Here is a 15,329-nt window from a genome sequence, read left to right as displayed (position 1 = left end):
TTTTACAGTTTGAGTATGAAATGTGTTTCATGATTGCAGCTGTTTGTCTGAATGAAGGTTGATGAAGATCACTGATGATGAAGCTTTACTCTGACTCTGCTTCTTCCTCCAGGGTTCAACCTGCTAGAGATCAGAGGCTGAAAGCTGGTCTGAGGAAATGTGAGTGTTCACTTTGATTCATGGAATCTCAAATAAAGCCGTCAGCTGTGTTCCATGACAAACTGCTGCTGTTTCCTGTCTTGTTCTCTCAGATTTCTGTGAACTCACAATCGACACAAACACAGTGAACAAACAGCTGAAACTGTCTGACAACAACAGGAAGGTGACAGGAGTGGAGGAGGAGCAGACATATCCTGATCATCCAGACAGGTTTCAGGACGTGAAGCAGCTGCTGTGTACAACTGGTCTGACTGGTCGCTGTTACTGGGAGGTCGAGTGGAGAGGAAAGGTTAATATAGCAGTGAGCTACAGAGGAATCAGGAGGAGAGGACACGGTAGAGACTGTTGGTTTGGAATGAACGATCAGTCCTGGAGTCTGAACTGCTCTGAAGATGGTTACTCTGTCAGGCACGATGACAGACATAAATTCATCTCCTCCTCCTCCTCCTCCTCCTCCTCTTCCTCTGGTAGAGTAGCAGTGTATGTGGACTGTCCTGCTGGCTCTCTGTCCTTCTACAGAGTCTCCTCTGACACACTGATCCACCTCCACACCTTCAGCACCACATTCACTGAACCTCTGTATCCTGGGTTCAGGTTCTGGACTGAGTTTGTGTTAGGTCCTGTTTCCTCAGTGTCTCTGTGTTCTCTGGAGGTTTAAGAGTCTCCTCCTCTGTAAACATTCACACTGCTGACAAACACATTCAGATTCATAAAACAAAATATCATCAACAAATAAATCAGTTTTATATATTATTACTGACAAACATAAACCTTTATTGATGCCTTGGTGAAATTCAGAAATGAAAACTTTGATACTTTTACTTACATTTTGAATGCAGGACTTTAACTTATAGCGTATTTCCACACTGGGTTTTACTACTTTAACTTAAAGATCCGTTGTAGGCTTTTGGATGGATGAATATAATATTAATAACTATGTTTTCATCATCACTTGAAGATAAGAATCGTTGTGCTTTGTTCCTCTAGAATGAGCTCTATAAATCTACATACAGTAGTCAGCATGTTTCTACAGGAGCTCAGAGAGGACAAACCAAACTCTGACTCTAGAGACATTGCTTTAGTTCTCCTACCTGCTTAACACAAGGGAGAAGTTTCTGGTTGCAATCTGTAGCTTCACCACTAGATGGCGCCAGATACGACCCTCTGTCCCTTAAGTAAAAGATCCGAGTACTTCTTCCACCACTGCAGGAGGCCTCCAGGGCAGAAACAGCAATCAGCCTACAGCTGCTTCTATTATTTTGTCCACCCCATTCATATCAACCAGGGCGGACAAACTGCCAACTCTAAGAACTGCAGCGCTCTTTTTTTATTTTAATTCAGAGATATTGTACATATTTTAAAATACTTTTCTTTTATTCTGTATTTGTGTTTCTTGATTTTTGTACTTTTATATGAAATACATTTTCTCTTACTATGTTTACGTTACGCACCAACACAACAAAGTAAATTCCTTGTACATAAAAACCAGGTTCTGATTCTGGGAGGTTAAATGAGAGAAAGATCTCCATGTATAAGTAGATATAAACACATTGTGCTGAACTCTGTAGATCTGTCCAGTGGTTTTCATTACGGTGATGGTTATGTAAACAAAAGCTGCTCTCTGCTGGTTTAGATGTTTTTTCTTCTAGCTGATCAGCGTGTCAGACTGCAGAGTTAACAGCAGGGGGCAACAGATCCTCACACATACTGAGCAACATTAAAAACTTCAGATGGTTTCAGACCAAAAGTTCTTTCTCACAGTTCAAAGTTCAGATAACTGGCGGTCTTTTCCGGGGGAAACCCAGGTCTGATCAGGGGTGACGGCATTCATCCCACTTTGGATGGAGCGGATCTCCTTTCTGCAAATATGACCAAGTTTATTGGTCGACCTCGTACATGACAGACCAGGAAGCAGAAGCAGAGTTGTAGTCTTACACCCTTCTCTGCATTCCCTGCATTTTCTTTAGGACAGCTGCCCACCTTTAACTCTATGGAGACTGTGTCTGTCCCACGGCCACTTAAACTAATTAAATTAAAAGTAACCAAAAGAGGAGTTATAGAAAATAACCTCATAAAGATTAACACCACTATTGCAAAAGTGCAACATGATAGGATAATTAAATGTGGACTCCTAAATATTAGATCGTTGTCTTCTAAAGCTGTATTAGTAAATTAATTCATATCAGATAATGATATTGATGTATTGGGTCTTACTGAAACCTGGCTGAGACATGAGGAATATGTCAGCCTAAATGAATCTACTCCTCTAAGTCATGTTAATATGCACATTCATCGAGGCACCGGCCGAGGAGGTGGAGTAACTGCCATCTTTGACTCGGGTCTGTTTACACTTTAGGGGCAGGGCCCACTTCGAAGCGGGGCTATGATGTTCACCTTTTGATTAAATTCATTTCTTACCGGTCACTCCCCTGCACATCCCTCCACACCTCATATTTAAATACACTTGTCACTTTAACATACACTTTAATGTTGTCTGTTTGTCTGAGCACTTTATCTTATACTTAATTGAATACCTATTGCACTGTTGTTGTCGTTGATTGTTGTTTGTCTCGTCTAACGTCTCATGTCTAATGTATGCACCTTCCGCCTTGAAAAATTCCTAGTTTGTGTAAACATTACTGGTTAATAAACGGTTTCTGATTCTAAGGTCTAACAAGACCAGAACAGAGACAAGTCCTTTATCAGCACTAAGGTCTAACAAGACCAGAACAGAGACAAGTCCTTTATCAGCACTAAGGTCTAACAAGACCAGAACAGAGACACGTCCTTTATCAGCACTAAGGTCTAACAAGACCAGACCAGAGACAAGTCCTTTATCAACACTAAGGTCTAACAAGACCAGAACAGAGACAAGTCCTTTATCAGCACTAAGGTCTAACAAGACCAGTACAGAGACAAGTCCCCTATCTGATGCAACTAGAAGATCATTAGTAATTGTCACCAGTGTCTCTGTGCTATGATGCTTTCTAAATCCTGACTGAAACTCCTCAAATAAACTATTGTTATGTAAAAAGTCACACAACTGGTTTGCGACTACCTTCTCCAGTATCTTAGAGAGGAAGGGAAGGTTAGAGATAGGTCTGTAGTTAGCCAACACCTCTGGATCCAGAGTGGCTTCTTAAGAAGAGGTTTATTTACAGCTACTTTAAAAGACTGTGGTACATGACCCGTTAGTAAAGACCCATTGATAATATCTAGTAGAGAGGCGCTAATTAAAGGTAAAACTTCCTTAAACAGCTTCGTCAGAACGGGTCGGGGAACATCTCCTCGAACAAGTAGGCAACCTGTGTGTGAGAGAGAGAGAGAGAGAGAGAGAGAGAGAGAGAGAGCGAGCGAGCTAATGACTGAGTGAAATTATGACATTGCATGATCTTCAATCTAAAATAAAAAGTGCAAATCTATCCAAGGTTTTGTTTACATGGTTCTAGGCAGCACAACAGGCGTTTTCAACTGTTTTGTAAATATTCACCATGTTCCAATGAATGGGAACACTACCCGAAGAAGAACCATCTTTGGCATTGTTTATTTTAATACTCACTGGATCAAGAAATGCTCCCTGGCCCTTGAACACCAACAAGAAGAGGACAACACCTCAAACAAATTAAGGCCTGTGTGAGAGAGATGATGTACTGGGCACAAACCTGGACGTGAAAAGGAGAGAAATAGTACGGAATATGTTTGAGCACCCCTAATATGTATGCAGATATTTAATTGTAACAGTAGTTAATCAGTGTTTCATTAGTTTTAACTGTATAATGTGAAATGGGTCATTGTCTCCTTGTCTCTTATTTGATGTAATTTAATCTGAAAATGTTCATAAATAAGTGTTAAAAAAAAAGAAAAGCAAGGACAATAAACCATAAACACTGACAGAAAAAATAGGTAAAGCACATTTGAACAAATTGGACAATTGAAGAAAGTGTATTGATACTTAAAACATTTTAACTCTGGTGACCTGATTTGTAATTATAAAAAATGTGAAAAAGCAGATCTGCATGTTCAAACCACAGCACCATAAAATAGTGGTTAATTAATCAGGATAGTAGATCATTTTCCAACACTTTAGAACTAGATTCACACCACACGCTATCTATTATGTCAAGTAAAGTTCATAGACAACGTTTCTGAACATTTAGTGAATGAGTGTTTATCCACAACATCAACATGTTAGCTAGCACACTCACCTGCTATCACCACCACCAGTCTCCTCCTCCCCCTCCTGTGCCACCACGGCAGCGGGAGCCTCACTTTCACTGTCCGACGACACCTGAGAGGACCCGCCGCGCCCGGCGCAGCCAAAGCCCCGGAGCCGGAGGCGACGCCACCGCCGCCGGCCCCGCAGCAGCAGACATGTTTATTATATTTCTGCTCTCAGCAGCATCAGTTGCGAGAGCTTTTTTTCTTCTTTTCCCTCAGTTTTTCTGCACCGCCTTTTCGTTTTTTCTCCATGTTTGCTTTCTCTTCTCTCTCACAGATTGCTAATGATGTGTCATTAGCTCATCATTAAAGGTGATTGGACGAGGGGGGACTGGAAAATACGTGGGCGGGACTACTGGGCCTATCATAGGGCCACTGGGCCTCTTATGCGTCTTTACGTACAAAAAAAAAAAAGGTCAGCCACTGCCGGCCCATTACTGACCGGCCCACCGGGAAAACTCCCGGTACTCCCTATGGCCAATCCACCGCTGCCCATGCCACTCAACATACACTTTAACTTAAACACACATGTCACTTTAACATACACTTACATTAACGTTATCTGTTTGTCTGAGCACTGTTGTTGTCGTTGACTGTTGATTGTTTGTCTCGTCTAACGTCTCATGTCTAATGTATGCACCTTCCGCCTAGAAACATTCCTTGTTTGTGTAAACATTTCTTGTTTGTGTAAACATTCCTTGTTTGTGTAAACATTCCTTGCTAATAAACGGATTCTGATTCTGGTAGGCGGACTCGTCCCCACCAGAGATGAGTCCAGTGAGGGTGGTGTCATTCGCGAACTTCAGAAGCTTGACGGACTGGTGACTGGAGGTGCAGCTGTTGGTGTACATGGAGAAGAGCAGAGGGAAAAGAACGCAGCCTTGGGGGGAACCGGTGCTGCATTCAACACCATTGACCATGACATCTTATTACAGAGACTAGACCAGTCGATTGGTATTAAAGGTACAGCACTAAGCTGGTTTAAGTCGTATTTATCAGATCGATCTCAGTTTGTATTTGTAAACGATGAGGCCTTGATGACCACCGCCGTTCGTTCCTTCCTCTCTAAGATACTGGAGAAGGTAGTCGCAAACCAGTTGTGTGACTTTTTACAGAACAATAGTTTAATTGAGGAGTTTCAGTCAGGATTTAGAAAGCATCATAACACAGAGACAATTACTAATGACCTTCTAGTTGCATCAGATAGGGAACTTGTCTCTGTACTGGTCTTGTTAGACCTTAGTGCAGCGTTTGACACCATTAACCATGACATCTTATTACAGAGACTAGACCAGTCGATTAGTATTAAAGGTACCGCACTAAGCTGGTTTAAGTCGTATTTATCAGATCGATCTCAGTTTGTATTTGTAAACGATGAGGCCTCAATGACCACCGCCGTTCGCCATGGAGTTCCACAAGGTTCTGTACTTGGACCAATTTTATTCACCTTATATATGCTTCCTTTAGGCAGTATTATCAGAAAACACTCCATAAACTTTCACTGCTATGTCGATGATACTCAACTATATCTGTGGATCAAGCCAGATGAAACCCACCAGGTCGCTAAACTTCAAGCATGTCTTAAAGACATCAAAACCTGGATGACCTGCAACTTCCTGCTGCTGAACTCGGACAAGACTGAAGTTATTCTACTCGGCCCAGAACACCTCAGAAATCAAGTATCTGATGATATGGTTTCTCTGGATGGCAACGCTCTGGCATGCACCACCACCACAAAAAAGATCGTAATATTTTTATAATTACGTAATTCCGCAAGCTCCTCAACATGACTGAGCGATTATAACGTTTCACTATTTAACTAATTTAGTAGCCCTAACAACGGCGGATTTCGCTCAAAGTACCACGGCTGTAACCATAGAGACTGTACGACTCTTCCGGTACTGCACTGGCAGTTCTACCTTCCCGACACCGCACTACATATAAGTTCTACCTACGACACCTCACTACATATAAGTTCTACTACCGACACCTCACTACATATAAGTTCTACCTACCGACACCTCACTACATATAAGTTCTACCTACGACACCTCACTACATATAAGTTCTACTACCGACACCTCACTACATATAAGTTCTACTACCGACACCTGACTACATATAAGTTCTACCTACGACACCTCACTACATATAAGTTCTACCTACGACACCTGACTACATATAAGTTCTACTACCGACACCTCACTACATATAAGTTCTACCTACGACACCTCACTACATATAAGTTCTACCTACGACACCTCACTACATATAAGTTCAACCTACGACACCTGACTACATATAAGTTCTACCTACGACACCTCACTACATATAAGTTCTACTACCGACACCTCACTACATATAAGTTCTACTACCGACACCTCACTACATATAAGTTCTACTACCGACACCTCACTACATATAAGTTCTACTGCCGACACCTGACTACATATAAGTTCTACTACCGACACCTCACTACATATAAGTTCTACCTACGACACCTGACTACATATAAGTTCTACTACCGACACCTCACTACATATAAGTTCTACTACCGACACCTCACTACATATAAGTTCTACTACCGACACCTGACTACATATAAGTTCTACTACCGACACCTAACTACATATAAGTTCTACCTACGACACCTCACTACATATAAGTTCTACCTACGACACCTGACTACATATAAGTTCTACTACCGACACCTAACTACATATAAGTTCTACCTACGACACCTGACTACATATAAGTTCTACTACCGACACCTCACTACATATAAGTTCTACTACCGACACCTCACTACATATAAGTTCTACTACCGACACCTGACTACATATAAGTTCTACTACCGACACCTAACTACATATAAGTTCTACCTACGACACCTCACTACATATAAGTTCTACTACCGACACCTAACTACATATAAGTTCTACCTACGACACCTGACTACATATAAGTTCTACTACCGACACCTCACTACATATAAGTTCTACCTACGACACCTGACTACATATAAGTTCTACTACCGACACCTCACTACATATAAGTTCTACTACCGACACCTCACTACATATAAGTTCTACTACCGACACCTGACTACATATAAGTTCTACCTACGACACCTCACTACATATAAGTTCTACTACCGACACCTCACTACATATAAGTTCTACTACCGACACCTCACTACATATAAGTTCTACTACCGACACCTGACTACATATAAGTTCTACCTACGACACCTCACTACATATAAGTTCTACCTACGACACCTGACTACATATAAGTTCTACTACCGACACCTCACTACATATAAGTTCTACCTACGACACCTCACTACATATAAGTTCTACCTACGACACCTCACTACATATAAGGTGTACCTACGACACCTCACTACATATAAGTTCTACTACCGACACCTCACTACATATAAGTTCTACCTACGACACCTGACTACATATAAGTTCTACTACCGACACCTCACTACATATAAGTTCTACCTACGACACCTCACTACATATAAGTTCTACCTACGACACCTCACTACATATAAGTTCTACCTACGACACCTGACTACATTTAAGTTCTACCTACGACACCTCACTACATATAAGTTCTACTACCGACACCTGACTACATATAAGTTCTACCTACGACACCTGACTACATATAAGTTCTACCTACGACACCTCACTACATATAAGTTCTACCTACGACACCTGACTACATATAAGTTCTACCTACGACGCCTCACTACATATAAGTTCTACTACCGACACCTGACTACATATAAGTTCTACCTACGACACCTCACTACATATAAGTTCTACTACCGACACCTCACTACATATAAGTTCTACCTACGACACCCCACTACATATAAGTTCTACTACCGACACCTCACTACATATAAGTTCTACTACCGACACCTCACTACATATAAGTTCTACTACCGACACCTCACTACATATAAGTTCTACTACCGACACCTGACTACATATAAGTTCTACTACCGACACCTCACTACATATAAGTTCTACTACCGACACCTCACTACATATAAGTTCTACCTACGACACCCCACTACATATAAGTTCTACTACCGACACCTCACTACATATAAGTTCTACTACCGACACCTCACTACATATAAGTTCTACTACCGACACCTCACTACATATAAGTTCTACCTACGACACCCCACTACATATAAGTTCTACTACCGACACCTCACTACATATAAGTTCTACTACCGACACCTCACTACATATAAGTTCTACTACCGACACCTCACTACATATAAGTTCTACTACCGACACCTCACTACATATAAGTTCTACCTACGACACCCCACTACATATAAGTTCTACTACCGACACCTCACTACATATAAGTTCTACTACCGACACCTCACTACATATAAGTTCTACCTACGACACCTCACTACATATAAGTTCTACCTACGACACCTCACTACATATAAGTTCTACCTACGACACCTGACTACATATAAGTTCTACCTACGACACCCCACTACATATAAGTTCTACTACCGACACCTCACTACATATAAGTTCTACCTACGACACCTGACTACATATAAGTTCTACCTACGACACCCCACTACATATAAGTTCTACTACCGACACCTCACTACATATAAGTTCTACCTACGACACCTCACTACATATAAGTTCTACTACCGACACCTCACTACATATAAGTTCTACCTACGACACCTCACTACATATAAGTTCTACCTACGACACCTCACTACATATAAGGAGGACAAGTGGATATTTTATCCAACTTGTATTTTAATCAAAAAACAAGTGGCCGAAATGAGTTTCCTCCGTAGGATGGCCGGCTCCTGTTTATATTTAAGGGTTTAAGATCTACGTGTAGAAAAAACGTGTATCCTCCAGTTGATTATAATATATATAGTTATGCTTATAGTTATATAGTTATATATAGTATAGTTATGTGGTTATAATCACTGTCACACAGAGGGAGAGAGATGTTCAGGTTTACTGGTGGAAACATTATTCAGTGTTCTAGAGCAGGGATTCCCAAAGTGTGGCGTGAGCTGCCTCTAGGGGGTGCGCGAGAGGAAAAATGTAATGGTGGTCTAATGGTGTAATAATTAATATTAAACATAATTTAAAATAAATTAAGTAGGATTTTTTTAATTATAAAAATTCCCTTCGTAAGATTTAAATTTAAAATTAAAAACGTACAATTTACTACACACTAGCTAGCCTAGCTTGTGCACCTAACGTCATTTCATTCATTCAGCAACATCCATGAAAACATGTGAAACTGGCTGAAATCGGGAAGCTGTCAGGTGGGACATCTGAAGCTATCAGCAATAAAAGAGGAGAGGGACAGAGAGAGAGGGAGGAACCGGAGGGAGAGAAACGGAGAGGTGCGTTGGGGAGAGACCGGGAGAAGAAATCGACCGGGAGTCGGAGAAAGAGGAGACGGAGGAGACCGAGAAGGAGGAAGAGACATCAGACAAACCGGGAGCACAGAGGCCCATCGAAGAGTCAAGGTGAAGAAAGAGGAGACGAGAGTGAGCATCAGACTGGGAAAAAAGAGGAAACATGATGACAATTGTCTGGGTCTGGGCTTCACTTGGATTGGAATGCAGATTGCCCGAAGCCACAGTGCGTGTTGTGCAGTGAGGTTCTGGCTAACAGCTGTCTGAAGCCTCTTATTTGCGCCGCCACCTGAACACCAAGCATGCCAGTGCAAGTCAGAAGCCCCTTACATTTTTAGATCCACATTGGAAGACAAAACAAAACAGCCAAAAACAATTGCAGTCTCATTCACGTGAGTCTCTCACTTTCTCCCTCTTTATCTCTCTTGCTGCGCTGCATGTGAACATCCTCATATGGACTCCTCCTTTTTATTCATATCTGTTTCTGAGCCTATGCATGTGCCACTCTTTGTTCTTTACGTGGTTACTGTGTTTAAGTAAATAAATGTGAAATGCAATCTGCCTCTGAGCCTGTGTGTGTGTGTCCTCGCCATCCTTATTGCTCTTTAAAAGTGACGCCTTTTGTAACTGACATTTACACAGCGGACTAAATCTTGTAACAAACGCCATGCGCGAGCAAACAGTTCTCGCATTGGTCCGATTTTATGCGGCTATAAATAAGCTCTGTTGCGTTTTTTTGCCCGACCGGGCTCATGTAGAAGGGGGTGCGTGGCCTAAAAAGTTTGGGAACCGCTGTTCTAGCCTAACAGTGACGTCTCCTCAAAGTAAAGTGGTATAACAGTATGACATAATATGGTCAAATAAAAATAAAATAAAAATCCTGGTACATTATACATATTATTGCATATAAGTGTAGTATTATGAAGTGAAATGTAGTAGTAGCAAAACAATATTCAGTATAGTACAGCAGTATTGCATATTGTAAGTATTAAGTCTACAAAATACATTATTTATATATATATATATATATATATATATATATATATATATATATATATATATATATATATATATATACACACACACACACACACACACACACACACACACACACACACACACACACGTTACCGTTCAAAAGTTTGGGGTCACTTAGAAATGTCCTTATTTTTCAAAGAAGAGCACTATTTTTTTCAATGAAGATAACATTAAATTAATCATAAATACACTATACATTGTTAATGTGGTAAATGACTATTCTAGGTGGAAACGTCTGGTTTTTAATGAAATATCTACATAGGTGTATAGAGGCCCATTTCCAGCAGCTATCACTTAGTGTTCTAATGGTACATTGTGTTTGCTCATCATAGAAGACTAACGGATGATTAGAAAACCCTTGTGCAATTATGTTAGCACAGCTGAAAACAGTTATGCTGGTTAGAAGCTATAAAACTGTCTTCCTATGAGCTAGTTGAGTATCTGGAGCATCACATTGTGGGTTCATTATACTCTCAAAATGGCCAGAAAAAGAGAACTTTCATGTGAAACTCACCCAGTCTGTTCTTGTTCTTAGAAATGAAGGCTATTCCATGCAGGAAACTGAGAAGAAACTGAATATTTGTCCCCAAACTTTTGAACGGTAGCATATATATATATATATATATATATATATATATATATATATATATATATATATATATATATATATATATATATATATATATATTTGTACACTTAGCTATTGACAAAAGAAGAAATAAAACCCATAACGATCATAGTTTGTCAGCTTCTCGTCCCCCCCGCGCTGGTGTCACCTTTTTCACCCCTCATGAGTTTGCAGGTCTGTTCATTACAGACTTCCTGGTCCTCTTCAATTCAATTCAATTCAATTCAATTGAGTTTATTTTATATAGCCCAACATCACAAATACAAGTTTGCCTCGGAGGGCTTTACAATCTGTAACATAACATCCTGTCCCGGGACCTCACATCGGATCAGGAAAAACTCCCTAATAAAGATAGTAAAAACCCTTTCACAGGGAAAACAGGGAAGAAACCTGAGGGAGAGCAACAGAGGAGGATCCCTCTCCTGGATGGACAGAAGCAATAGATGTCATGTGGCCAGAATGAATAACGTAGCGGAGTTCCAGCACATTACATGAATGTGACAGGACACTGTGGCCTCTGCAGGTCTCTGTAGTCACCTCCTGTGTGTGGAAAGTGTGTGTGTGTGTGTCTCATCTCAACATTCCTGCCTCTTCTGCCCGTCGGCGTCACCGGGCTGCCGTTAGCCATTATCTTGCCGTTATCCGTTAGCCGGTATCTCCCTGACGTGTCGCAGGACGAGGAGCCGCTGGAGGCCCCGGGCCCCGCACAGCCTTGTATGGCCATGGCCGCTGGGAGAGCCACGATAAGCAGCTGTCAGAGCCAGGTCTGCTTCTGTTAAATTTAGAGCGGCTATCGGACGCAGCTCTCCTCCTCAACATTCTGCTGCCGCATCAGGACCGGAGCTCAGTACCGGAGCACAGGAGGGACAAAAAGGTTCAGCAGCTTCCATCAGAGGACCGGAGATGCTGCTGTGAAGGACTCAAGTGAGCTGGAAGGGTTAATACTGCTGTAGTACTACTGTAATACTGTAGTGTTGTAGTAATACTGTAGTGTTGAGGTACTACTATAGTATTGTAGTAATACTGTAGTGTTGTAGGTGTAGTACTACTGTAGTATTGTAGTCCTACTGTAGTATTGTAGTTGTAGTACTACTGTAGTATTGTAGGTGTAGTACTACTGTAGTATTGTAGTACTACTGTAGTATTGTAGTTGTAGTACTACTGTAGTATTGTAGGTGTAGTACTACTGTAGTATTGTAGTCCTACTGTAGTATTGTAGGTGTAGTACTACTGTAGTATTGTAGTACTACTGTAGTATTGTAGTTATTCTGTAGTGTTGTAGCTATACTGTAGTATTGTAGTAATACTGTAGTATTGTAGTTATACTGTAGTGTTGTAGTTATACTGTAGTATTGTAGTAATACTGTAGTATTGTAGTTATACTGTAGTGTTGTAGTTATACTGTAGTATTGTAGTAATACTGTAGTATTGTAGTAATATTGTAGTATCGAAGTAATGCTGTAGTGTTGTAGTTGTACTTTAGTAATGTAGTATTACTGTAGTATTGTAGTAATACCGTAGTATTGTAGTCATACTGTAGTGTTGTAGTTATTCTGTAGTATTGTAGTAATACTGTAGTGTTGTAGTTATACTGTAGTGTTGTAGCTATACTGTAGTATTGTAGTAATACTGTAGTATTGTAGTAATACTATAGTATTGTAGTAATACTATAGTATTGTAGTTATACTGTAGTATTGTAGCTATACTGTAGTATTGTAGTAATACTATAGTATTGTAGTTATACTGTAGTGTTGTAGTTATACTGTAGTATTGTAGTAATACTGTAGTGTTGTAGTTATACTGTAGTGTTGTAGTAATACTGTAGTATTGTAGTAATACTGTAGTGTTGGAGTAATACTGTAGTATTGTAGTTATACTGTAGTATTGTAGTTATACTGTAGTATTGTAGTAATACTGTAGTATTGTAGTTGTACTTTATTAATAATGTTCACATCAAACTAAGGATAGTCTTTTGGGACATTCAAAATGCACAGTTGGAACTGCTCTGTGGTCGTGTTGAATAATGTTGAATAATGTTGAATAATGTTTAATAATGTTCAATAATGTTAAATAATGTTTGATAATAGTGACGTTACAAAAGTCCCATTTCCTATATTTTAAACGACAGATATCTGAATATCTTTGATATTCAACTTTTTGTGCATCTTGTAGTTTCTGAGCTACAGACATTTTTTATAATAACATATTACATAGTTTATTCTTATTATTCTTAGTTTGTTCTAAAAACACAAACAGGGTTCTAAAAACACAAACAGGGTTCTAAAAAGACAAACAGGGTTCAGGAACGGAACAAAAAGCAGGAGCAGAACCACACAGAACCACACAGAACCACACAGGGCGATCAGACCAGGGAACAGAAGACACACAGGGCTGAAGTACAAGGGGAAGCTGTGGAGGAAACCATCAGCAGACAGGAAGTGCAGGGAACAGGACACACGAGACAGGACTTCAGAATAAAACAGGAACCCAGAAAAAAAAACGTGACATAGAATATGATTTAAATATATAGAAAAACTCTTTGTGCCCAAAAACTAAATCCATCCATCCATCCATTATCAGCCGCTTATCCGGGGTCGGGTCGCGGTGGCAGCAGGTTCAGCAGGCCGACCCAGGCTTCCCTCTCACCCGCAACACTTTCCAGCTCATTCTGGGGGATCCTGAGGCGTTCCAAGGCCAGCCGGGAGATATAATCCCTCCAGCGTGTCCTCGGTCTTCCCCGGGGTCTCCTACCAGTTGGACGTGCCTGGAAAACCTCTAATGGGAGGCGTCCAGGAGGCATCCTGACTAGATGCCCGAACCACCTCAGCTGACTCCTTTCGACACGAAGGAGCAGCGACTCGACTCCAAGCTCCCTCCTGATGTCCGAGCTCCTTACCCTATCTCTAAGGGTGAGCCCGGCCACCCTGCGGAGGAAGCTCATTTCGGCCGCTTGTATTCGAGATCTCGTTCTTTCGGTCACGACCCAGAGTTCGTGACCATAGGTGAGGGTTGGAACATAGACCGACCAGTAAATGGAGAGCTTCGCCTTCCGGCTCAGCTCCCTCTTCACCAGGACGGACCGGTACAGCGCCTGTTTTATTGCTGCAGCCGCACCGATCCGTCTGTCGATCTCCCGCTCCACCTTACCCTCACTCAGGAACAAGACCCCGAGATACTTGAACTCCTTCGCTTGGGGTAGGCAGTTTGTCCCCACCTGGAGGGAGCAATCCACCGGTTTCCGGCAGAGCACCATGGCCTCAGATTTGGAGGCGCTAACTCTCATCCCTGCCGCTTCACACTCGGCTGCAAAACGCCCCAGTGAATGCTGGAGGTCACAATCCGAGGAGGCAAACAGGACCACATCATCCGCGAACAGCAGAGAGGCGATCCCGAGACTCCCGAACCGGATCCTCTCCGCCCCCTGGCTGCGCCTAGATATCCTGTCCATGAAAGTCACGAACAGGACCGGTGATAAAGGGCAGCCCTGGCGGAGGCCAACACCCACCGGGAACGTGTCTGACTTACTACCGAGGATACGAACACAGCTCCTACTGCAGGCGTACAAAGACCGGATAGCCTGTGCCAACGGGTCCGGCACCCCATACTCCCGCAGCACCCCCCACAAAAACTCCCGAGGGACCCGGTCGAAAGCCTTCTCCAAGTCCACAAAGCACATGTAGACTGGTTGGGCAAACTCCCAGGACCCCTCCAGTAGTCTTGCAAGGGTAAAGAGCTGGTCCACTGTTCCACGACCGGGACGGAATCCGCACTGCTCGTCTTGAATCTGAGGTTCGACAAGCGGTCGGAGCCTCCCTTCCAGCACCCTGGCATAAG

The 15,329-nt window shown here is 41.8% G+C and overlaps 1 protein-coding gene across 1 annotated transcript; it reads left to right on the top strand.

The window, feature by feature from the left end:
* The first annotated feature begins 68 nt into the window (after window positions 1-68).
* LOC306738315 (stonustoxin subunit alpha-like) lies at window positions 69-3,041 on the top strand. Its single transcript, XM_079220153.1, has 2 exons — window positions 69-159; window positions 252-3,041. The coding sequence occupies exons 1-2, from the start codon at window positions 75-77 to the stop codon at window positions 815-817; spliced, it is 651 nt and encodes a 216-aa protein (XP_079076279.1). The 5' UTR covers window positions 69-74; the 3' UTR covers window positions 818-3,041.
* Window positions 3,042-15,329: the final 12,288 nt, after the last annotated feature.

Source organism: Taurulus bubalis, assembly GCF_910589615.1.
Source record: "Taurulus bubalis genome assembly, chromosome: 6".
Lineage (NCBI taxonomy): Eukaryota > Metazoa > Chordata > Actinopteri > Perciformes > Cottidae > Taurulus > Taurulus bubalis.
Note: the sequence above shows the minus strand (reverse complement) of the source record. Positions and strands in the feature narration are given on the sequence as shown.